The sequence below is a fragment of the Carettochelys insculpta genome, chromosome 1 (assembly GCF_033958435.1).
Source record: "Carettochelys insculpta isolate YL-2023 chromosome 1, ASM3395843v1, whole genome shotgun sequence".
Taxonomy (NCBI): domain Eukaryota; kingdom Metazoa; phylum Chordata; order Testudines; family Carettochelyidae; genus Carettochelys; species Carettochelys insculpta.
In genome coordinates, this window is record NC_134137.1 from 272,087,271 (window position 1) to 272,110,193 (window position 22,923).

Sequence of the window (22,923 nt, forward strand, 5' to 3'; positions counted from 1 at the left end):
AAAAAGAAAAGTGATCTCTGGAGAGAAGGAATTCTGAGTCAATGGAAACAGATCATTGTGTGTGTAAATATAACTTCCACGTTACTACAAGAAGTAAAAAATTAGGGCCTGAGACCACAGTAATTTTTCAGGCAAAACATTATTGATTTCAGAGTGAATTTTTCCTAGGTAAGTATTGCAGGGTCAAAGCTATAACTTAGGGATGTTACATAACTGGTGAATTTAAGCGCTACAGTACTGTAACTGCATTTGTTTGGTGGGAGTGGAGTTGGACAGCACATCATAGTAGACAGATGTACACTATACAAAAATATATGTTGAACCAACTTGTTTTTCTAAATAGACCAGAATTTCTCTCATCTGTTTCTGAGTTTTTGTAATCTCTGTTTCATTATTTAAACATATTCCTAGGAATGTCACAAAAACATAATGGATACAATATGCTACTCATATTATGTGTGGTATACAAATAAATGAAAATTATAGTAATAGCATCTTATACTAGTGCATTGCAATTTTCTGCTTTCACCATTTTGCATATAGCATTTTAGGCTTCATCTTTAGACTATCAGCCATTAGAAATGTTTCTTCATTTTTAAGTGTTTTATTGACAATAATAAATAAATAGAATAAAAACTATTTCATTTTACTGTCTGTGAAATATTTTCTGTTCATAGATGTTATTTATTTCTGGTAAACCCCAGCATTTACTTAATCCTTTTCAGTCCTATTAATTGTACTTAAAATGCCAAATAGTTGGGCTATTTATTACTACAGCGTGGGGGGAGGTTTGTTTATCTACAAGCATGATGAAAAAATTTCACATTGCAAATTGTAAAAATCTTTGTTAAGAACAAATTTCTAGTGGAATTAAGTTTTGAAAGATGACAAACTATATAAACACAGAATTCCATTAAAACTATTATTGTATTTTTCACGCACACTCTCCCCAGAGAAAAATTTTAAAATATTTTTGTAGTTTCTTAAGCTATATTCCCTATACTGGCTAGTTTGTCGTAAGAATTTGTAATCATTTTCTTGTTTCATTTTCTGCACATACAGTATTTACATTCAAAAAGAACCTAATCTAAAACCATTGAAATCAATAGAAAGACTCCCTTTGGCTTCAGTTTACTTTGGATCAGGCCTAAGAGAATTCATCATGCACTTGTTTGTGGTCATGAGATAATTGACTACTTTGGAGAGAGTTAGCAGCCTTACAAGTGAAGCCAAAGTTGCTTATCACTTCAATAACTCAATGATAGTAAGGAATTCTGTGAATAGTTACAACTGGTATTAATCACATTTTATAAAATTAAGTTGTTAAATAAATTGGGTGGGAACCATTTCAAATGGAAATAAATGCCAGTACAAATGTTCTAATTCTGCAGTTTTATATCATGGAATAATTACCCCAGGAGAACCATTCTTCTTGTCGGGGAAGAAACAGGTTTTTAAAATTATTCCATTGGACATTACCTTCCATTCCATTCCTCTCTTTTTACATCAAAATGTATTTGCATGTAAAGTGTGTCTTCCTTAGCTGCTTTTAGATTGTACTAGCTAGTGTCTCATGACATACATTGGCTATGTCACATGAGCAAAGAAGGCCAAATTAATCAAGACTGCAGGAGCTAACATCCGAGTTATGCAAAGTTGAGGCAAGAATTTATACTTTTGCATTAGCAATAAAGCCATGCATTTTTTAAATGAACTTTAATGTATGCCGCTCCCTTTATCAGTTCCTTCTGATCTTCTTCTCAGAGGATCAAGTTTAAGATAATTTGATATAAGCTGGAGAATTATTGAAAGAACAGAGATATTACCATGTTACCCATTTTATTTTACAAATTACTCCTTATTGCAAGCCAGCTTTCTATTCTGAATTGCTACTTAGAACATCAATACAGGCTGACACTTGGCATGCAAAATCTAAGGGGGAAATACTAACTCTGTTGAAGACAATAGGACCAGTGGGTACATCTACATGCAATTAAACACCTGCAGCTGGTTCGTGCCAGCTGACTCAAGCTTTGGCGGCTCAGGCTAAGGGACTGTTTAACTGCAGCATAGATTCCTGGGCTCAGGCTGCAGTTCACGCTCTGGGACCTTCCTACCTCACAGTGGCCTGCAGTCTGAACTCCAGTCCAAGCCTGAACATTGATGCTGTAATTAAACGGTTGTAAGAGCCAAAATCATTTGGTATTGGCCAGCTGCACTTGTTTAATTGCAGTGAAGATCTAACCCATTGGGGCCAAGATTTCACCCTTACAGCCAAATAAATTCTCTAACAACATAAATCTGTTAACTTCAAGTTTGGTTTCAGCAGAGTTACACCTGCAGAGAATTTATCCCTTTGAATAGAAATGACATTTTTAACATTACTAAAATTCAAAAATATCGATATGGCCATTTTTAAATTGCAGAAATGCCACAACACAAATACTGCCAATATCGGAGACATTCAGATGTACATTTTAAAAACTTACACTTAAGAAGCAATTAAGCTGGAATCTAATCCAACCATTTTACATATTTTTGGATATTTCTTTTATTTAATGGCTGCTAAAGTTACAACTGTTTAGTGTAAAATAATTAAAGCTAATGGTTCCTATAGAGTAAATAGCATGCCTTAACTAATATAAACATGTATGTGTGACAAGGTACTTAAGAAGGTACTGGTGTGTAACTAGTCTATACTTGATAATTTTGCCTTTTAGAGTTTCAACATATATATATATATAAAATGCCATGTGTGTGATTTTTTTCCTGTGTTGAAAAACACAAATATGTATATATATATGATTTAGCTTCTTCTGAAGCTAAGTTTGGAAACTTTTATCTTAAAAGTCAATTGTTCAATTTGATTGGCTCCACTGTGTACCCTATACTAATTACAGAAGCCAATCATATTTGTGCATATTAATAAATATTTCACATATTAATGATAATTTTGAAGTGGTACTCAATCCCTGCCTTTTACTTTCCATATGCTGCTATATCCTACATATTTTACATGACTAAGGATTAAAATATCATCTTGTCATAATTATGAGCATAATTTCAACCAACAAATTTTCTACTTTGTTGTTAGCAGTTAAGTGCTTACGTCTCTTTCTCTCTCTCTCTTAGTTGCACAGTAAGGATTTTTGAATGTATATTGCCATCTAAGGTAAGCTTTCATATGGTTCTTGCATATGAAGCTTATGTCTGTTTTCACGTCATACCAAGCCTGCCAAGTATGGCATGATTTTCATTATGTCATTTAATGAAAATGTTTTTAAATCAATAATTTGAATTCATATTATATTGTGCTGTAACTAACAACTAACACTTAATCTTCCCAATAATTGCATGTTATTATAGTAACTCCTTTTAGCAGTACAGTCCACTTACATTCTGGTAGTGAAAAGGCTTCAAATGAATTTAACAGAGAATGAGTTAGGTTAATTACTTACCATAAAGAAAATACAAGTAATATAAGAGCATTTTTCATCCAAAATCAGTTTGCTTGTAAGGATAGACTTCTAAATAAATGAGACAATTTTACATCTCTTTATTTTATTTTAAAAATGAATGTGTCCTATGAAAATTTGCATTACACACATTTCCAAGAAAGCTATAAAGCATGCCATTTTTTGTCTGTATTGCGCACTTAAGATTAGGAAGGCACAGCTCTGAAAGAGTAATAGGGTTAAATGATGCAGCTCACTTACTTAGACTTATAATTAAATAATGTCTCTTTATTAGGATAATAATATGTAATAATGGATAAACTGGCTTGTCCTATATTGGGTAAGTAGAATAAAATTCTGTCAATATTGGATCAGTCAGTTTAACTGAGCTCATATACAGTTTGCTCAGTTAAGGAGAATGATGTATTCATCGTGAAAATGTACTTTTGCTTTAAAACTTTTGATGTGCTACAGGAATGCCTCAGAAGGTAAGTGTTATTATCCGCAATTGCATTTGCACCTTGAAGAAGTGAACATCCATGCAGATTTATAAAATGTGCAGTAGTAAAGCAGCTTCCTTCTCACACATACCAACCTTCCCTATCAAGGAGGGATATCTCTAGTAATTTTAGCAAAATATTTACCATTTTCCCATTGTCCCTCTGACTGTTTGTGGGGTATCCAAGACTGAGTCGCCTTTTTATTCCATGCCTCTGATGAGCAGTAGCCTTGTCTCTGCTGGTTAGATGTTAGCTCTTTAACATCTCCTATGGGCTAACTGAGTCCTGTCATCATCTTGAAGGTTATTATTAGGTGCATCCTAGTCCCCAGGTCCCTTTGATTTATTCCCCTGTGCTAGCCAGCCCTGACACAGGCTAATCCAAGAACCACCAAGTCCTCAGCTCTCAGAGGAACAGTAAACCTATATGCTAGTTTTACCTTAAACCACTGCTCCCATAAAATTACACTACATGTGTGAGCACTTACAATTAAACAAAATTAGGTTTAGTTAAGAAAGGAGAGTTCTCTAGAAATAAGTGAGAATGGTGGAAACATAGTACCCTACTAAACAAATTTTAAAAAATGCAAAACTTGGTCTAAAACATACTCTTTACCATCCCACATACAGTGGAAAAAGTAAAAATTTCTTGTATTTCTGAATATATTGAAATCTGTTTTAAAGCTCTCAGGCCAAACTGTGCCTTGCAGGTTAAATTCTGAATAATTCCACTGTCTTCATGATAACCCCAGGTTTACACTGTGCTGGAGTAACTAAAAACAGATTGGACCTATTTCTTTACCCTTATGGTACTACATCCAAAGTAACGTGCCTTCCAAGCCCTAGAAGACCTGAGAGGCTGTGGATGTTGATTGTGCTGTAGGATGCTTATTCAGCAGATGCTGCAGCCTGTTTTAAAGTTCCACAGCAAGCCCAACTTCCCAAAGACAAAAAACAGAGCTTCCTAGTGAGCCAGAAAGGGCAAAGCAAGAGACAACAGTCAGACCCCAGCCCTCACTGAAACCGGTGGAAACTACCCTAATATGAATGGCAGCCCACTAGCCGACTTCTTCCACAGGGTAAGCAGTATCAGAGAGGTAGCTGTGTTAGTCTGGATCTTCACAAAACAAAGCAAACAGTTCTGTAGCACCTTAAAGACTAACGATATTATCTATTAGATAATGAGATTTTGTGGGAAAGACCCACTTCTCCAGATTCTGGAGCTGAAATGAGAGAGAAGGGAGGAGTCAGCTAAACATAAAGGCCATGTCTATACTAGCCTTCTCCTTTTGGAAGGGGCAAGGTAATGAGTGAGTTGGGAAGATGATAATGAGGCACCGTCATGAATATGCAGTGCCTCATCAGCATAATGACAGCCACGCACAATTTGAAAGCACTGCTTTTTAATCGTGCGCCACCCGTGTAGACAGGGCCCTTTGAAAAGACCCCCAAGACTTCAAAACCACCTACTTCCTAAAACTAAATGCCCCTTCCGAAAGGAGGGGGCTGGTATAGACATAGCCAAAAAGGAAAAAGTAATAGTGGGGAGAAAAGGAAGAAGGGGGAGATAGAAAGAAGAGAAAAAAGGAAACAACTTAATTTATTCTTCACAGGGGTTTCTTTTTTTATCCTCTTTGTCTCCTCCTCATTCTTCTCCCCAGCAATCCTTAATTTTTACTTTTTATATTTAGCTGATTCCTCAGTTCTTTCTCAGTTCTGCTCCTGAATCGGAAGAAGTGGGTCTTTCCCACGAAAGCTCGTTACCTAATCAATGAAATCGTTAGTCTTTAAGGTGCTACAGAACTGCTTGCTTTGTTCTTCTACAGAGGTCTGCCCAAATGTTGAGGGATCTTACGGCTATGGGTTTTGTGAGCACCACTGGCTAGCACTAGATGTTTGTGGGAGAGGTCATGAATGGACCATAATTTTAGGGGAAACTGTGACAAACTTTGAACTCTAGTAACTGATTTATATTTTCAAGTCGCTGTGTGGAACAACGAAATCTAAATGTATCACCTAAACACTCCCCACTACTGAGATATCTTGACACTTCTGTTTTTTGTCAGAATCAAGGAAGTGGGGAAATAGGAGAAGCGCATCTTTAGGCTTCACAGCTCTCAAAAATTCAGCTCTGACAGCAATATTTGACAGTAGTCATTGATAGCAGAGCTATTACCATGATTTATCTGGGAGGAATGATTGGTGCCAGTTTGTTAGGAGTCAAATGCAGTGCACCGATGGCTCCCCTCCAGATGTTGATCCTGAAGTCTTTCCATGTGAAGTACCTCTCCTCCACACAATGCAAAAGAGGAGCATCTGGCTGTAGTGATTTCCTTAAGGGCATGCTATCAGAATGGATTTCGCTTTTAGATGATCCTTTGCTCACAACTATAGTAAGGCCTAATGTCGAAGGGTCATTACTGAATCTTATCAGAGGAGATTATTTCGTTACAGAAATAGGATTATTCTAAATCCTTCTTTGTTTATTTGTGCATTTATGAATTTATGGTCAGATTTTCAAAGCCTTTTTTTTTTTTTTGAAAAACAGACTAATTATTTAGGTGCTTAAACATGAAATTCAGAGCCTAAATTGAAGCATCTATTTTTGAGAGTCTTGGCCTTTTATTCAGTTCTTTCATACATACAAATAAGTTACACATATTTCAGTCAAATTCAAAAAGGTATGGTAAATATATTGCTAAATGTTTATTATAAAATTCAGAACTAATAATGTGAATGTCTCTGCACTGCTTTTCTTTCTTCTGAGTGTCAAGTGTTCTCTGCACTGGGCTTCCATAGTCAAATTCTACCTTCAGATACACTTCATGCAACTCCGTTTAAATGAACAAGATTGTTTGGGATGAAGATTATGTACTGTATATTGGTGGGGTTGCATTGGATGCCACTAATGACAGAATCTGGTACATTACAGGAGAAATACAGTATTTTCAAGGGTCCAGCACAAGTTCTATGCATCACTTAAAACCCCAACATAGGACTTCAATTATGAGTTACCATTGTGCTGGCCCTTTGAAGAGGAGTACATTTTACACTGTGTCAAATGAAAATACGGCACAGGAACTGACTAAATATCTGTCACTTTACTGATTCAGTATTTTTCACAGAAACCGAAAAATATTTTAAAAATCTAGTTCTTGTGGTAGCATTAACCATTTGATTGTCTTGTTCCCTGTCTGTAGGTGGGCTTTCCTTCTTCAGACTATTAATGCAAGGGGTGCCTCCACATATCATTCATTCATATTTGCAAGAAGTGCAAGCAGGCAACCCTGAAGGAAAGTGAGAGCCCGTCCAGAGTGCTTTCTTGCCATGGTTTTGGAAACTGGCAGCCAGCATTACATCATTTTTATTCTTGCAATAGCAGCACAACAGTGTGCCTCCCTGCTTTCCCCCTCCTCCCGCTGCTGAAAAGAAAATTTACGCATGAATTGCTTTGGAGTTGAACTTGAAGCCATGACACATTTTGTAATGTTCAGCATTGTTTTCTGTTTGACATTGTGTTTTGTTTGTTTTGACTGAGGAAGGAGAAGAAGCTGTGTAATAAGCATGAGAAGACAATCTTGTACTTTGTAGTGCTAGGCATATTTTTGTCTGAGTGAAAGTAGACTGATCAGCCAGTGTCAATCCATTAGGGCAGGGGTCAGCAAACCCCAGCACAGGTGCCAAGAGAGGCTCACAAGCTGATTTTTCACTGGCATGCAAGGTGGGAGCTCAGCCTCACCCTTCTCCCCTATGCATCTGGGAGCGTGCTTGTGGACTAACAAAAGACCAGCTAATGCTACCAACCACCACCTAAATGTAAAGCTCCTCATCTTAATTTATTTATTAATGAAGCTGTTGTAAGTAGGACTATTAGTGACTTTAAAAAGAATGATCAGCACTCGGAACGTACATAGAGGTCAGATTTCAGACCTCCTCCTCAGAAAGGTTGCTGACCCCTGCATTAGGGCCTTGACATACATACCTCTTTTGATAATGGATCTTGTTCATCAACAGAAATTTAAAAGAATTTAAAAGGTTTTGCTGCAAACTGACTGTTTAATTCACATACATTTAATAGTCATTTTAGTTCAGTATTTCTTCATCTAAAAGGTTTATATTCTTATGACTCACCACAAATCAAATTTCTTCCAACTGAAATTAGTGTTTTATTTAATGTACAATAAATACCAAGTGTTAAAGACCTACCAAAATGTTGTTTATTGATTGTTATTTTACATGTTCTCTCCATATTATAATTTAGCATTTACCTTCCACATTGCAGAGGTGTCAGACTGGAGTGCCATTGTGCTAGGTATCGCACAAGCACATACGAAAACATGATCTTTGACCAAAGATCTTAGTCTAAAACAAGTGGCATACAAAAGTTGGGGAAGATGGACACCATCACAGATAGACAGACAGACAGACAGACACTAGTTTATATTTGCGTTCTTAATTATAATAGGCATAGGGAAAAAATCTCCTTATTGTTTCACCAGGACCCTCCTAATTCACTGATTCCATATACACATCACCACAAATGCGTAAGTCTTAACCCTGCTGCTATTGAGTTTCTTTCCTTGTCATGCAAGATGAAAATGAAGCATAAGATTTACATAGAAACATTTAGATCAGATAAATCGGTACACTAATTTCCCAGTGCTAGGAGCATTAATGTGCAAGAGAAGCAGATGGTAACATTTAAAAAATAACAATAGATAACATATCAGGGCTAGACCCTGAGCTGTGGCTAGACATGTTTAGTGTGCAGTGGGGCGCATGTGTGTGGATAGCCTCCCATGCTGTGTGCATGTATTTATGTGCACAGCTTTATGCCCACTTTACGCTCTCTCTGTCATCTGCGCCATACGTTTGTCCATCTACTGACTGGCATAAATTTGAGGTGTGTTTGGCCCTCTGCTTCTGAAGGCTATTCTCACTTATACCAAGTGCTAATTGTAGTGGGGCAATTGCCCCGCACAAGGGAGAGGAGGTATTAAAGTAGGCCAGAGGCAGCCTGCGCAGAACCACCAATTAGAGAAGGGCTCACTAAGAGAACCAACTTGAAGGTGGTTTGTTGCAGCAGCCAGTCAGGGTCAGCTGGGGCCATATATGAAATGCTACTCAAATGAGCAAAGAGTACTCTTTCCCTGGCCTGCTTGAAAGAAGGACTGGCTGCCTGGAAGCACCACAGACAGAGCAAGCGATTGAGCTATCTTGCTTGCTTCTGGCTGACTATTTCCCCTAGAGGAAGGGCAGATAAAGTGCTGGGGCTCTGGGGGAAGTGGCCCAGAGAAAAGAGGCAGATAAGGAGTTGGAGGGGGACACAGACTGGCTGCTGGCTATAGAAGACCTGGGCTGGGACAAAGACAAGTAGGCAGGCCTGGGATCCGTCCGCATTTACACCCACTTGCCCTGAGGGAAGTGGTCAACACAGACTGCAGTGTGCCCCTGGAGCATGGGACTAGATTGATGACTGCAGCTGACCACTGAGGCAAGTGGCTGGACTACAGACTGTCAGTTCCACTGAAAGGGGAGAGGCAGTACAGTGGGACACAGCCAGAGGGCTGTGCCCAGAAAAGGATGGTGCAGCCTAGGAAGTGACAAGGACCACAGAATGGGGGAAACAGCAAAGTGGGAGTAATGGAGGAGGGCCTCCTGTAGGAGAAATTCAGCTGATTCCTGGAAGGATGAGCAAAAGGTGCCATATTGGTGAGTCTACCTGTTTTACTCACAAAGGGCCATGCCAGCAGTTGAAAATAGCTGGGGTACAAAGAAATCCCAGTTATTCTCTCTGCATTTGCAATTAGGTAGAGATAGCATAGGAGCTGCTAGATCAGCTCTACATCACTCAAGAATCTCCCTACAATACAAGGATCCTCTGGTGATTATATCCACTTGTATGAGGAGAGTTTTGCAGATCCAAAGAGGCATAGAGCTATTGTTTCATATTTCAGGAACCTGAGCTCCAGTCCCACAGCCTCTTAGCACAGTTATTCCATCTGATAAATGCACATGCACCTCTGAAGCCCCCCAGTTAGGTCCAGCAAACTTGACTATGTTAAATGTAAAGCTCAAACAGAACCAGTTAAACACATTATGTATGGTGTGCCACTGGTGTACATGACACTTTACAGACAAGTGAGACCTTGGCCTGGGGAACTTAGAACTCAAGGCTCTAGTCCAGCAATTGGCAACTTGTGGAGAGAATAATGCATCCACAAGGAACCCTACTAAACAGACCACTTTTGTTGAATGGAAATAAGGGAAAACCACATGTAAAATAAGAGGTAATGTATTTTAAGGGACTTTTTAGGGAAATATCATGTTCCTTAGCATATCATGTATTTTTCTCTCAAATGTATGTCTCTTCTGCCCTTAACTATATAGTGCAATTATCAGCTTCAATTCAATGTTTGTAATAGTCACCAGGCAATCCTTAAAATAATGGATGGGGGATCATCCCTCGCTTCATTGACTGCAGTGCAACTCCATGTGGGTGTAGAAATAACCCCATGCATTAGAGATTGCAGGGCTGGGTCCTAAATAAAGTGGACAACGTAACTATGACAGACCAAGACATGCAAAAGGGAAGGGAGGAAATAAGAATGGAAAATAAGGTGTAAATTGAGCAACCTGAAGCTGCCAGGAGGCACAGAATCATACCTTTAGATGAATGGCTCTTCCTTTTCAAGGTTAGTTGATCAAATGTTTCTTTAATACAGTGGAGCACTTGATTTGGAGTTGAGAGCTGTGTTCTGTTCCTGGTTCTGCCACTTAACTAATTGATACATGACTCCAGCAAGACCCTTCACTTCTTTGTGCCTCATTCCCCATCTGTAAAATGGGAACAATAATACTAACATTCCTTTGTAAAGTGCTTTCAGATCTGTGCTAAAGTAGCATAAATAGCAGCTAAACATGTTTAAGTTGAAGGAAACAGGGGGGCTGACAGAACTGTCAGACCCCTGGGATGGGGGGCATTCTGTGCTCCCAGAAGGGCAGGGCTTCAGGCAGAAGTGATAGACCTCTTTTCTGCACGACTCGCAACCCGCCCTTTAGGACTGCCTAGATGGTACTGTGTGGAGCTGTAGCAGCGATTTAAATGGTCTGGGGTTCCAGCTGCTGCTTTTGAATCACCCGGCCCTGGGGTATTTGCTTCCCTGTCTCTATTTGCAGGCCTGGCAGGATATTAAGCACAGAAGGTGGGGGGGCATCTCTTAAAACAGGGCGAGTGGTGACCCCAGTGGAACGGGTGATCTATGGAGACCACAGGCTTCAGCATGGGATGATGTGGCTGCTGGCTTAGCACCTGCTCTGACATCACAGACACAACAAGCCCCGTGGCACCTTATAGACTAACCTAGATCACAGACAGCTGATATCACAGAGGACCTGTCCCCAGCTGGCTGTCACTGGGGGAGGAAGGACACGCTGTGGGCAGCCCACCGCCCGGGCCCGAGAGCCCACTCGTCCTAGTCCTTCCCCAGACTGCAGGCAGAGCTCCACAGGGCTGTGCGGGCTGGATGGGCTCAGCCTGCGGGACAAGGGTGCGCAGGCAGTGTGAGGGGCTCGCCTCGGCCAGACTGTGTGCGGCGGCAGGGGGCCGAGGAGAAACCCAGCTCCCGGAGGAGCGGGCGGGCGGGCTGGGGAGCGAGGAGCACCCCGGCTCTCAAGCCGGCAGGAGGAAGCGGGAGAAGGAGCAGCCCAGGCCCCCGTAGAGCCGCGGGCGGGAGACGAGCTGCCCAGCCCCCCATGGCGTGGGGAGAAGGAGGCGCCCAGCCCCCTGGCGGGCAGGGGAGGAGCTGCTCGCCTCGCCTCGCCTCGCCCCGCCCCGCCCCGCCCCGGGGCGGAGGTACAGCGGCCCTGCGGGCGGGGGCTGCCTGGCGCCCCGTATCCCGGCGGGGAGCGCGGGGAGGACGCGCTTCCCCGGGGGGCCCGAGGCCGCCGGTTAAATAGCGGCTCTGGGCGGCGGCTGCGCCGCTCCTTCGGCTGAGTCCGTTTCGCCCCGCCCCGCGGCGAGCCCCGGAGCAGGCCCGGCCCGGCAGAGGCGCTGAGCGAGCCGCTGCCATGGCCGCCGGCCTGTGGGCGCCGCCCAAGCCCCTGAGCGCGGCGCAGCTGAGGCGGCTGGAGCAGCATCGCTACAGCGCGTCCGGGCGCTCGCTGCTGGAGCCGCCGCTGCAGCTGTACTGGGCCTGGCTGGTGGAGCAGGTCCCGGCCTGGCTGGCCCCCAACACCATCACCCTGAGCGGCCTCCTGCTCAACCTGCTCACCACGCTGCTGCTCATCGCCTACTGCCCCAGCGCCACCGAGCAGGTACCGCCCGCGCCCTTCGCCCCAACCCCCGCAGCCTGGCGGGGGCCCTGCCTGGGCGATTCCAGGCCGCAGTAACCACCTTGCCCTGCAGTAACCCCCACCTTGGCAGCCACGCTGGCACCCCTCGGAAAGCACCTCTTGGCCCATGCTTCCCCGCCCCAGGCTAATGCTCCCCTGCCCCACAGTAACCCCCGCCGCCGTGCCGACTGTACTCTATGGTAGTCCGGGTTATAATCTTCTCCAGCCAATTCTCTTTCCCCCCCACCCCGTCCCTGTTCCTTAATCAAACACGTTGTCTTCCTCCCTGCACCTGTGCTCCACTGTGAACAACTTCACTTTCTGCTGCACTGTGACCATGAAGTCCACATTTGCTGTAACTGACCTCCTGCCCCCACTGTCCCTGCTCTGACTGAAACTCCTCAGCAGCTCAAGCACTCAATTCTCTTTTTTCCATTTTGCATGTGTGTTGTATATGCTCACTGTGTGAGGGCTTATATGACCCTCCCTCTAGTGTAAACACCAACCATGCAAATAGAGCCTGTCTCTAACCTGTAGTATGATCCCCAGGTGTAATGCACAGAGCACTTACTGCAAAATAAAGTCTTACACAGACTGAGAATTTGCCCCCTACTGTCATTCCTTCCACCTGTAAACCCCTGGATGCTGTAAAAAACATACACAGGGCTGTACCTCTGGCTCTTCAGACAGTGGTTTCGATTGAGCCTATGTATACGTTAAATACCATCTGTGTTATAACTAAGTTTGGCCTTTTCTTTGTAGAAGGGACCCATGTCTACACAGGAAAGACCAAACTGTTGTTATACCAACCGACCAGGTTTGTACAGTACATGCTAGTTGTAGCTGTATCCATCCCAGGATATGAGACACAAAGTGGGTGAGGTGGTAATTTTTTTTATTGGACCAACTTCCGTTAATGAGACAGATAAGCTTTTTAGCCACCAGAGTTCTTCGAGTCTGGGAAAGGTACTTCCAGCATCACATCAATATGCAAGGTGGAACAGATAGTGTTGTGTAAGTAGCACTTCTTATTAGTGGCCATTCAAGGTAAAATGTCCTGTTAATGCCTCTGTAATCATAGGACACAAAAAGTTAGTAAGTTACAGGCTGTTTTAATAAGCTATAAATCCAGTATTTCTATTCAGTCATGATTTTAATGTCTAGTGTAGTAATAAATTTAGGCCCCTAGGCTCATCTTTTGAAAGTGCTGTGGAGGTTTTCCTTGAGTCTGAGGACTCATAGGTCAGATGTTTAGTGACAGAGTCAAGACAAGTGTGTGTCCAAAGGTGACAGGGTGTTTTGTCTTTTATAATTTCCCATGTGAGTTCATTCAATAGTGTAATAATTGGTTACACCAAAATAGATTTGATTGGGCAATTCAGTGCACTGGATGAGATGTATCGTGTTTTGATAGGTATGTGCAGGATCCTTGGGTTATGAACAATGTGTTGGGGAGGTTGTTGATCTTATCGTAATGTAGTTATGTCTGCAAGTTTTGCATCTGGTGCTACTTTGTGGCCTTGTCTGTGGGGAAGTTGCTTTTGATTATGGTTTCTAATACTTTGACCTACTCCAAAGCTCACTGACTCAATGGGAAAGGAGACACCCTTTCAGGTAATGAATTTCAAGTTTGTTTTTGAAATTTCTCTTCTAGAGAAATTAGATTTATGTGTATTTTATTATGAGAATCACAACATTGTTATCCTTAAGTCCCAGCTCCTGGAATCATGTTGTTACATGAGAATCTTGACTTTCTGTGATACACAGGGGCTGTGTCTACACTAGCTCCCTACTTTGAAGGAGACATGGTAAGTAGGATGTTGGGAGAGTATTAATGAAGTGCTGCGGTGTACAGGGACTTCCAAGTTACCCAGGCACTTTGAAGTGCCTGTGGGTTAGCTGTGGCTACATGCTAGCCGGCACTTCGAAGTTGCTGTGGGGGAGACTTAGCTTAATGAAGTGCTGCATATGCACCGCAGCACTTCATTAATAATCTCCCGGCACCCTGCTTAGCATGCTCCCTTCGAAGTAGGGAGCTAGTGTAGACACAGGTGGGGTTTTTTTGTTTTGTTTTCCTCACAGTATCTCGCCAGCAATTCCCAAAGTTGGGAACACTAGTAAGACTGAAGTTGCTGTAATTTAAACTGTCCAATACTAGTCTGATAACTTTGGCTATATCTGTGCTGGGGTGGAGCAAACATTCCTGCACTAGCTATGAGTGACTTAGCATGCTAGAAGTGTAGTCATGGTAGTGCATGCAATGGGAGGGACTAGCTGCTTCCACTACATAGTTGAAGTCTTGGACAGGATTGTAGTTGGGGTGACTAGCCCCTCATTCTGCCGTGGCTATGCTTTTTTAAAGTATACCACAATAGCGCACGAGCCCAATGATTTTTTCCCCATTTTTTTCACTGGTATTAATTTTATAAAAGTTGAGTTTTGTAACGCTGAAATGCTGAGTCAGATTTCACTTGGTGAGCTAAATTTCATACATCCATCACAGTATCCAGTGTAAACATGTAATATGAAGCAGGAACCTCTTCTGTTCTGTGTTCTTGTTTTATTTTAGGAGGTTGTTTTATGCCTCCTATCCCAATATTCTCTCTCACCAACATATGGAGCTCCTAACAACACAAACTTGCCCTTTTATCCAACCAAATTCTGTTTTCTTTCTGCTCCAAGAAGGAGAATGAGCAGTGTGGGAGTTCTCTTGCCATTCTGAACTGCTGTGCATGTTGCAGGGGTGAAGAGGACCTAGACTACACTTCTCTATCCCAAGATGGAAACAATGGCCTCAGAGCAGATCTACACTCAGGGCCAATATCGGAGGGGTAGCTGTGTTAGTCTGGATCTGTAACAGCAATGAAGGGTCCTGTGGCACCTTATAGACTAACAGAAAAATTTTGAGCATGAGCTTTCGTGAGCACAGACTCACTTCATCAGATGCTGGTCTTGGAAATGTGCAGGGCCAGGTATAAATAAGCCAGAGCAAGGGTGGGGATAACAAGGTTAGCTCAGTCAGCAAGGGTGAGGCTTACTACCAGCAGTTGATCTGGAGGTGTGAACACCAAGGAAAGGGAAGCTGCTTTTGTATTTAGCCAGCCATTCGCAGTCTTTGTTTAAGCCAGAGCTGAGGGCATCAAATTTGCAGATGAATTGTAGCTCAGAAATTTCTCTTTGGAGTCTGGTCCTGAAATTTCTTTGCTGTAGGATAGCTACTTTTAAGTCTGCTACTGTGTGGCCTGGGAGATTGAAGTGCTCTCCTACGGGTTTTTGTATATTGCCATTTCTGATATCTGATTTGTGTGCATTCATTCTTTTACGTAGAGACTGTCCAGTTTGTCCGATGTATATAGCAGAGGGGCATTGCTGGCACATGATGGCATAAATTATATTGGTAGATGTGCAGCTGAATGAACCCATGATGGTGTGGCTGATCTGGGTAGGTCCTGTAATGGTGTTGCTGGTGTAGATACGTGGGTAGAGCTGGCAATGAGGTTTGTTGCATGGATGGGTCCCTGAGTTAGAGTGACTGTGGTCCGGTGTATAGTTGCTGGTTAGGATTTGTTTCAGGTTGGCAGGTTGTCTGTGGGCAAAGACTGGTCTGCCTCCCAAGGCCTGTGAAAGTGGGGGATCATTGTCCAGGATGGGTTGTAAATCTGCTATATACATCGGATATACAGTGTATTATCGATCTCTTAATATTATAACACTTGAGTGTTGTAGCTTGTCTGAGGGATTTTTTTTTTTTAAATATCCTCAACTTTTGCATTCTGGCTCTAGATCAATGGCGCTCTTTTTTTTTCCTTAAGAAAGCAGTTGGGGAAACTGGAAAAAGCATGCAAATTTGCAGTGCTTACTTTTGAATTCTGAACACACACATTATTTTCATGCAGTGTAGTTGTCAGTCCCAAATACCTCATCTACTTGTCTTTTTAGTAATGAAAACTAAATTGTATGACTCATTAAGTTGTTGACCTACCTGGTAGCATCGTATGCTTCCAACATATCAGTTCTACATAATTGGCCCCCCCAAAGCAACCTTTCTCGTAATTAAGAACCTTGACTGCTTAATTGTGGAGTACTACAATGCCATATTTCCCTCTATGAAATTGTGACTGTTCAAGGATTCTGTAAAATGGTAGTCCCCTTCTGATATTACCTTAAATTACTGAAAATGACGCTAAAGACTTTTAAAAAGCGTAGAAAAGTGTAGGTACACATTTAATAATATCAGAAAAAAGTGTAGGTAGTTTGGTGGCATGAAAGTCCTGGATTAAGAGCCCTCATGTCTTGAAATAGGTTTTAAAGTAAAGGCACGGGAAAGATGTACACTCATCCCTCATTTAACAAGTACTTTACTAATGAGTACTCACTAAAATGAGGAACATATATACCTACCTTTATTCACTATGAGTGAACTTCCCTTGCTTACATGAGTAGGGTCCCTGGCTGGGAGGCTGGGAGACCCGCAGCCCTACAGCTGGAGCCTTCTCCCTCCCTTCCCTCAGACATGCAGCTGTCTGATGGCCCTTAGGCTAGGGGAAAAGAGGGAGAAGGCTCTTAGCCTGGTTCCCTCCCCCATAGTGGCAGGAACGCGAAACTGAGCAGTCATGAGCTGATCGGTTTCCCAGTCTGGCAAGCCTTGGGGGGACTGGAACCAGCCTACCCTTGGTTCCCAACTCCTGCCAGGAAACTGACTGGCCCTAGTGCTTCCTGGTTCCCCTCCCCTTGCAGGAAGATTTGAGTTATGCAGGGGTTGCAGGAACAACCCCTGGGTGACTTGAGGGCTTACTGTATTAGACCCCTCTACCCACCTCACAGACCTCACCCCCCCCCAAGATCCCAAACTGCCCTCAGCCTTAAACTCCCCCCTCCAGCCTTAGAGCCTTCCAGCAGCGCCAAACTGCCCCCAGTCTTAGACGCCTCCCCCCCATCCCTCAACAGCCCCAGCCTTAGACACTCCTCCTCCTCCCACTGCAGCCTCTTCACTGGGACTGCTAGGCTGGGTGGTTCCCCCAGCCCTCCTCCTCCCAGCAGTTAGCTCAAGTGTTAAGGTTTCAGCACCTAGGCATAAGGTAATTGCTGTCCCTAGTGACAGAGATAGCTGCCATCTCCAGCACCTATCTCAACTGATTGATATCTGCCTGAGGCAGCAGTGTTAAGAAACTGCAAATGGCTTCTTTAACAGCCACATGCAACTGGCGACCTTTAACAAATCTAATGGGACCCACATTTGGGTCCTGACCCACAGGTTGGGAATCCCTGCTCCACATACATACACTACATCCTATTTCTGGTGCCAGACTATTCAAATACATAAGAAAAGTACCTAAACTCAACTGGTTTATGGCAGGTTACAAGCCCTTGGAACAAACTGGAGACTTTTACATATATTTTAATGGGAATTTAGTGTTGCTTTTATGAGTTTTTGCCTACGAGCAGAAATGTGGGAACCAATTGTGCTCATAGTGCGAGGGATAAGTGTACTGAAACACTGAATCTGAGATGGGTCACAGCTCTCCATTCTTATTCCCTGTCTCTCACAAAAGTACTGTAGCATTTTGTGGTATTTTTCTTCCCAGCAGATCAAAGTTAATTGTGCACTGCCAAATGGGGTTGGAGTGGAGGAAATGTGCCTGCCTAATCTTGGAGATGTACAAAGACATTGTGAGAGGAATATGTGAAAATTATGAATGCACTAAAGCAAGAGTGAGAAACCTGTTTTGGATGGGGGTCCACTGATCCTCAGAAAAATCAGTCAGGGGCCACACAAAAGTGAAGGGAAAAAACCTCAACCCTCATTGATGTGGCCCTTGATTGACACATCTCATTCACCTTGTGCTACAATCCAGGGGAGAGGTAGAGACAGGAGGATGGGGGAGAGGAGTGGGGAGGACTGTGGTTCTGGTCTTCTCCCGGGCCAGATTAACTCTTCTGGGGGCCTGGGGCTAGTGGATTTTATGGATCCCACAGGCTCTAGGGTGGGGATGAAAATGAGGGGTTCAGTGTGTAGGAGGAGATTTCCAGCAAGCAGAATGGGGGTAGGAGGTCTGGGCACGAGGGAGGTGCAGTAGCAAGCTGAGGGTAGGGAGATGAGGTGTGGGAGCAGATGGGAGGAAGGATGCATGAAGGGTTTGGGAGAGATGCTTATCTGCATAGCTCCCCAGGGGCACATGTGGCTCTGTGCCCCCTCCCGCCCCCACTGCTCCCAGGTATCACTGCCTGCTGTTTCCATTGGCCACGATTCTGGCTGATGGGAGTAGTAGGGGAGAAGCCCCCAGGCAAGCAGTTCTGGGTGCTGCTATTCCTGCAGCCAGGAGTGCCAGTGCAGGCTTTTTGCTGCTGTGGGGGAGGCAGCAGGGCCTGTTCCAGCCCATGGCCATAGGTTCCCCTCCCCTGCACAAAAGGAAGTGATGCAACCTGACTCTTTCTGGTAGCCAGGATGTGCTAGTGTTGCAACGCCAGTATCCTGGTAAACCTCTTACGACCAGCTGTTACACCAGTCATCTGTCATAGCACAATGACTGATGTTTGCATTTTAATTGATGTTTGATGGTGTGATAGGAATTTTCATGCAGGTCAGATTGCCAGAGACTGAGGGTTTTTCACTTTCCTGTGCAGCAAGGGGACATGGGTTTAAATGAGTTTAAGTGATTGATTCTCTGTAATATGAAGTCTTATATTGTGAAACAAAGACTTCAGTAACTCAGCCAGATGTTATGGCTATATTATGGGAGTGAATATTCTGTGGCCTGCAATGTGCAGTAGATCAGACTAGATGATCACAATGGTCATTTCTGACCTTAGTGTGAATCTCTTACTTTCTGGTTACTTGTATCTTTCTACTAGAAACTATGTTTTTGAGACAACACTGTTGGCATTATCCATACATAAATTTAACAGTGATTACAATGACCAGTAGGCTATTGGGTCTTGGTAGAGATCTTGCACTCCATGCTTTAATAAATTTTACTGCATATGTCTGACTCAGGGGATACCTGAAAAACCTGTGCCCTCTGTCTAGTGGAATCACAAGATTCCTGAGTCATGGACTCACAGTGATGAAATCTGTCAAAAGTATAAAAATGTTAATGATATGCAGGAATCGGTTGTCATACTGCAGAAGATGAAAGCAGCATGGGTGGAGGGAATAATCAGAAAATTTTGTTTGTAGATGTATCTCCAAAAATAAACTCAAAATTGGCCCTTTTTGAATAACTGGGAATGTGGGGAAGGAAATATGACAGAATAGGATGCATTGAAAATAAGAGTATGTTGAGCACTGACTATGAAAAGGTTAAGCATGGTTTAGTTATACATCAAGAAGTCTCTTAAACCACCTTAAAAATATTGTGCCTAACTGGCACAGAATTAATAAGTTGATTCAAATTATTGAGTGCTTGAGAAGTCTGTAAAATTTATCTAGGAGTTAGCTCTGTCCTGTGAGGAAAAGGTCTGAGCTCTAGATGCTCATCATTTAATGAGAAGTAATATAGAACTTAAATGTACATATTTGAAAAGGCCACTAACACTGAAAGGAGCTTGGGGGGTGGGAATGGGACCTGTTTATATTACAGGGAGAAGACATAATGACACATGGTGATGTAGATTGATGAGAAAATGGACATGATTTAGCTGTACTCTCCTGAATTATAATCTAGTAACTAGGAAGAATTCTCATCTCAATTACTGGAAAAGTCCAACACTTTGGCCTTTCATTGTTCTGCCACCATCTGTTTTTACACCGTATCTTGATCCTTTTTACCATGTGGCATACAGTAATTTTATCAGAGTCCTTCATTTATACTCAGTTGGTAAATTTCTAAGTAATTTCTTAAAGTTTCATTAAAAACAAAATTACTTCAAGCTTGACGATTTAAAGCTATTGAACAGGACAAAGACAGCATAATTAAGTTTAGGGTTTAAAAAAAAATCAGATAAATTTACCATCTCACTGGCACATCTGTGTTCATGACATTATGTAGCTTTAATTGCAGAATTATTTGTCTTCCCTGGAAGCCAGAATAGCTCAGGACACTAGATTCTTGATCCGCTCTGATTCCGAATTTCACCCCCACTTTTTATTGGTCCCTCTGTTGTCTTATTAGACTTTAGGACAGATAGATTGCTTTCCTGCCACATAACAGCTGGGTTCTAATAAATAATACTCTTTTTCATAATCGTGGAAAGTCTGCACAAAATAATAAAAAACATCAAAATTTAAAATTCCTACCAGTGTGCTGTCATGTGAAGTAATCTTGTTCACTGACAGATGGGAAGAAAAGTTGGGCAGAGGAAGAACACACGTCACCATAGTACTCCATTAACTGAAGCTATTTCAGTCTCCGAATATTAATTCTTTGACCTTTTGAGACTCAACTAAGTGTAAGCATTGTGGTGTTTTTTCCAATTTGGACACTTGTTTACTATCAATAAGATTGAGAACACTAACTCTTCATGGCAGCTGCTAAAAACATGCATATGGTAGTATGTTAGTCACTACCACCCTGGGTTATATTTGAAGTTGTGATCTTGGGATGAAAGGCTCCATGTCCCGTTTCCAATTTGTCGAGCCATCCACATACCTGCTGGTGTATTTTTGGTGCAGTCTGCCTTCTCTCTCAGCTAGCGTTCTGTAGTGTTAACTGATGCAGAGGGAATATAGTTATGAGGAAGATGAGAATGAAAATCCTTTGCTCCTCATTCACAGTTTGTCCTGAAGAGGTAACTGCTTCATGGATCCTGACATAAAGGGTACTTATAAGGAAATTGAAAGCCCATGCTGAGAAGGCTGAGGAAATATTTATCTTGAATGCTAGCATCTGCGCATACACATTCTAATCAGGGGTGAGAAAAAGCTATTTATGTTATTAAAAATTGGTTTGAAGCAGAGAGCAGCAGAACTGTTTTCTATTAAATTGTCTTCTGACAATATGTTCTGAAGTTGACTGTAGACACTACCATATGCTCTTTAGTTCAAGAAACCTTGTTTCAGAGTTTTAAGAAATCAAACTTTTATTATCATGTTAATTCTGTTGAATAACAGTGGGGTTGTTGAAGTTGTTACTGTATTCTTTATTAACTAAATAATGTACAAATCTGAAGAATTGTAATATGACGTTTACTGCTTCATGTAGATGCTCCAAAGCAGATCCTTGACAGAGGTTGCAAATCCCGCAGCAAGAGAACATTTTAACTACAGTTTGAATGGTAGTCTTAATTTAAATTTAATAGTACCAACATAAGTCACACAAGATAATTTATTATGAGAGTGTAAGTAGGTACCCCCACTTTGGAGAAGCTTACACCCGATGACGATGAAAGTGTTTTAAAAATCCGAAAGCCCGTGTTTTCTAAGAAAGATTCCAAAATTGTGCCAACAATTTGCAGGTACAAGGAAAAATTAGACATCTATAGTAATTATGCAGTTAGTCCTACAGTCAGATGAGTAACTAAACTCTACTTGTACTTGCATAATTGCAGTTGCAATTGAGGGCATTAGGTTGGGATCCTTTCACAAAATGTAGTGTGAATATAATGAATTCTAAGGGCTCTTTAAACAGGCTTATTTTAGGTCCTGTTCTTACTACTTATACATTTCCTTTGGGTGACTAAAGTTATGTCTACAATAGGAAGTTAGATTAAATTTATTAAGGTCAATTTTGTGGTACCTGATTTTATAAAGTCAAGTATGGGTGGTTCTGGGTGTGTGTTGTCAGCCTCCCATAATGTACTTCTCTCTTCCTCCTTCCCTTGGAAAGCAATGGCAAAAATACTTTTTGTGCCCTTTTTTCATATTGGTGCAGACACCATTGCAAGTTTAGCATGGAACCCCTCCAACTTCAAATTGTTGTGACAAATATTATGAGTAACCCACTCATTGTACTGCAGTGTGTGCGGAACCTAAGCAGCCTTCAGAGTGATGAAGACTCTGAGGAGGACACAGCTTTACACAAATGTGAGACAATGGAAAGGAGGAACAGGGAGATGCTGGCTACCCACAATGCTTTGTGTGCAGTGGAACATCAGTTCTGGTGCTGTGAAACAAGTTCAGACTGGTGGGACTGCATTGTTCTGCAGATAATCAGCAGTGGTTACAAAACTTCCACATGCATAAGGACACTTGCATGGAGCTTTGTGAATTGCTCTCCCCTCACCCTCGGAAGTGCAGAAATACAAAAATGAGTCCTGCTCTAATAGTTCAGAAGTGTGTGGCAATAGCTTTGTGGAAGCTTACAACACCACACAGCTACCAGTCAGTGGGCACTCAATTTGGAGTGGGGAAGTCTACGTGGGGGCTGCTGTGATCCAGGTAGCCTAGGCAATCAGAACTCTTCCTTTATGAAAGTCAGTGGCTCTGGGGAAATGTGCAGGGTCTAGTGGATGGTTTTGCTGCAATGAAGGATCCTAACTGTGGTGTGGTGATAGATGGAGCATGTCTCTGTGTTGGCACCAGACCAACTTGCCGCAGCGTACATACATGCCAAGAGGTACTTCTCCATGGTATTGCAGGCATTGGTGGGTAGCAAGTGTCATTTCACCAACATCAATGTGGGATGGTCGGGAAAAGTGTGTGATCCACACATCTTTAGGAACCCTGGTGTGTTCAGAAAGCTGTAGGATGGAACTTTC

The 22,923-nt window shown here is 42.4% G+C and overlaps 2 protein-coding genes across 5 annotated transcripts in view; both read left to right on the top strand.

Annotated features, from left to right (window-relative positions):
* Positions 1 to 8,159, top strand: part of MYBPC1 (myosin binding protein C1) — a 114,390-nt gene extending 106,231 nt beyond the window's left edge. For 3 of the 4 annotated variants that reach the window (XM_075007509.1, XM_075007517.1, XM_075007528.1), the window contains 2 exons: positions 3,133 to 3,172; positions 7,155 to 8,159. In XM_075007509.1, coding sequence (XP_074863610.1) covers positions 3,133 to 3,143 — 11 coding nt within the window. In that variant the 3' untranslated portion in view covers positions 3,144 to 3,172; positions 7,155 to 8,159. The remainder of the gene's footprint in view (positions 1 to 3,132; positions 3,173 to 7,154) is intronic. The other variant, XM_075007537.1, reaches the window with a different exon arrangement.
* A 3,648-nt stretch (positions 8,160 to 11,807) lies between these two features.
* The window catches only part of CHPT1 (choline phosphotransferase 1), a 38,900-nt gene continuing 27,784 nt past the window's right edge, over positions 11,808 to 22,923 (top strand). Inside the window, exon 1 of the mRNA XM_075007550.1 lies at positions 11,808 to 12,270. Within this exon, the coding sequence (XP_074863651.1) occupies positions 12,025 to 12,270 (246 nt within the window). The 5' untranslated portion in view covers positions 11,808 to 12,024. The remainder of the gene's footprint in view (positions 12,271 to 22,923) is intronic.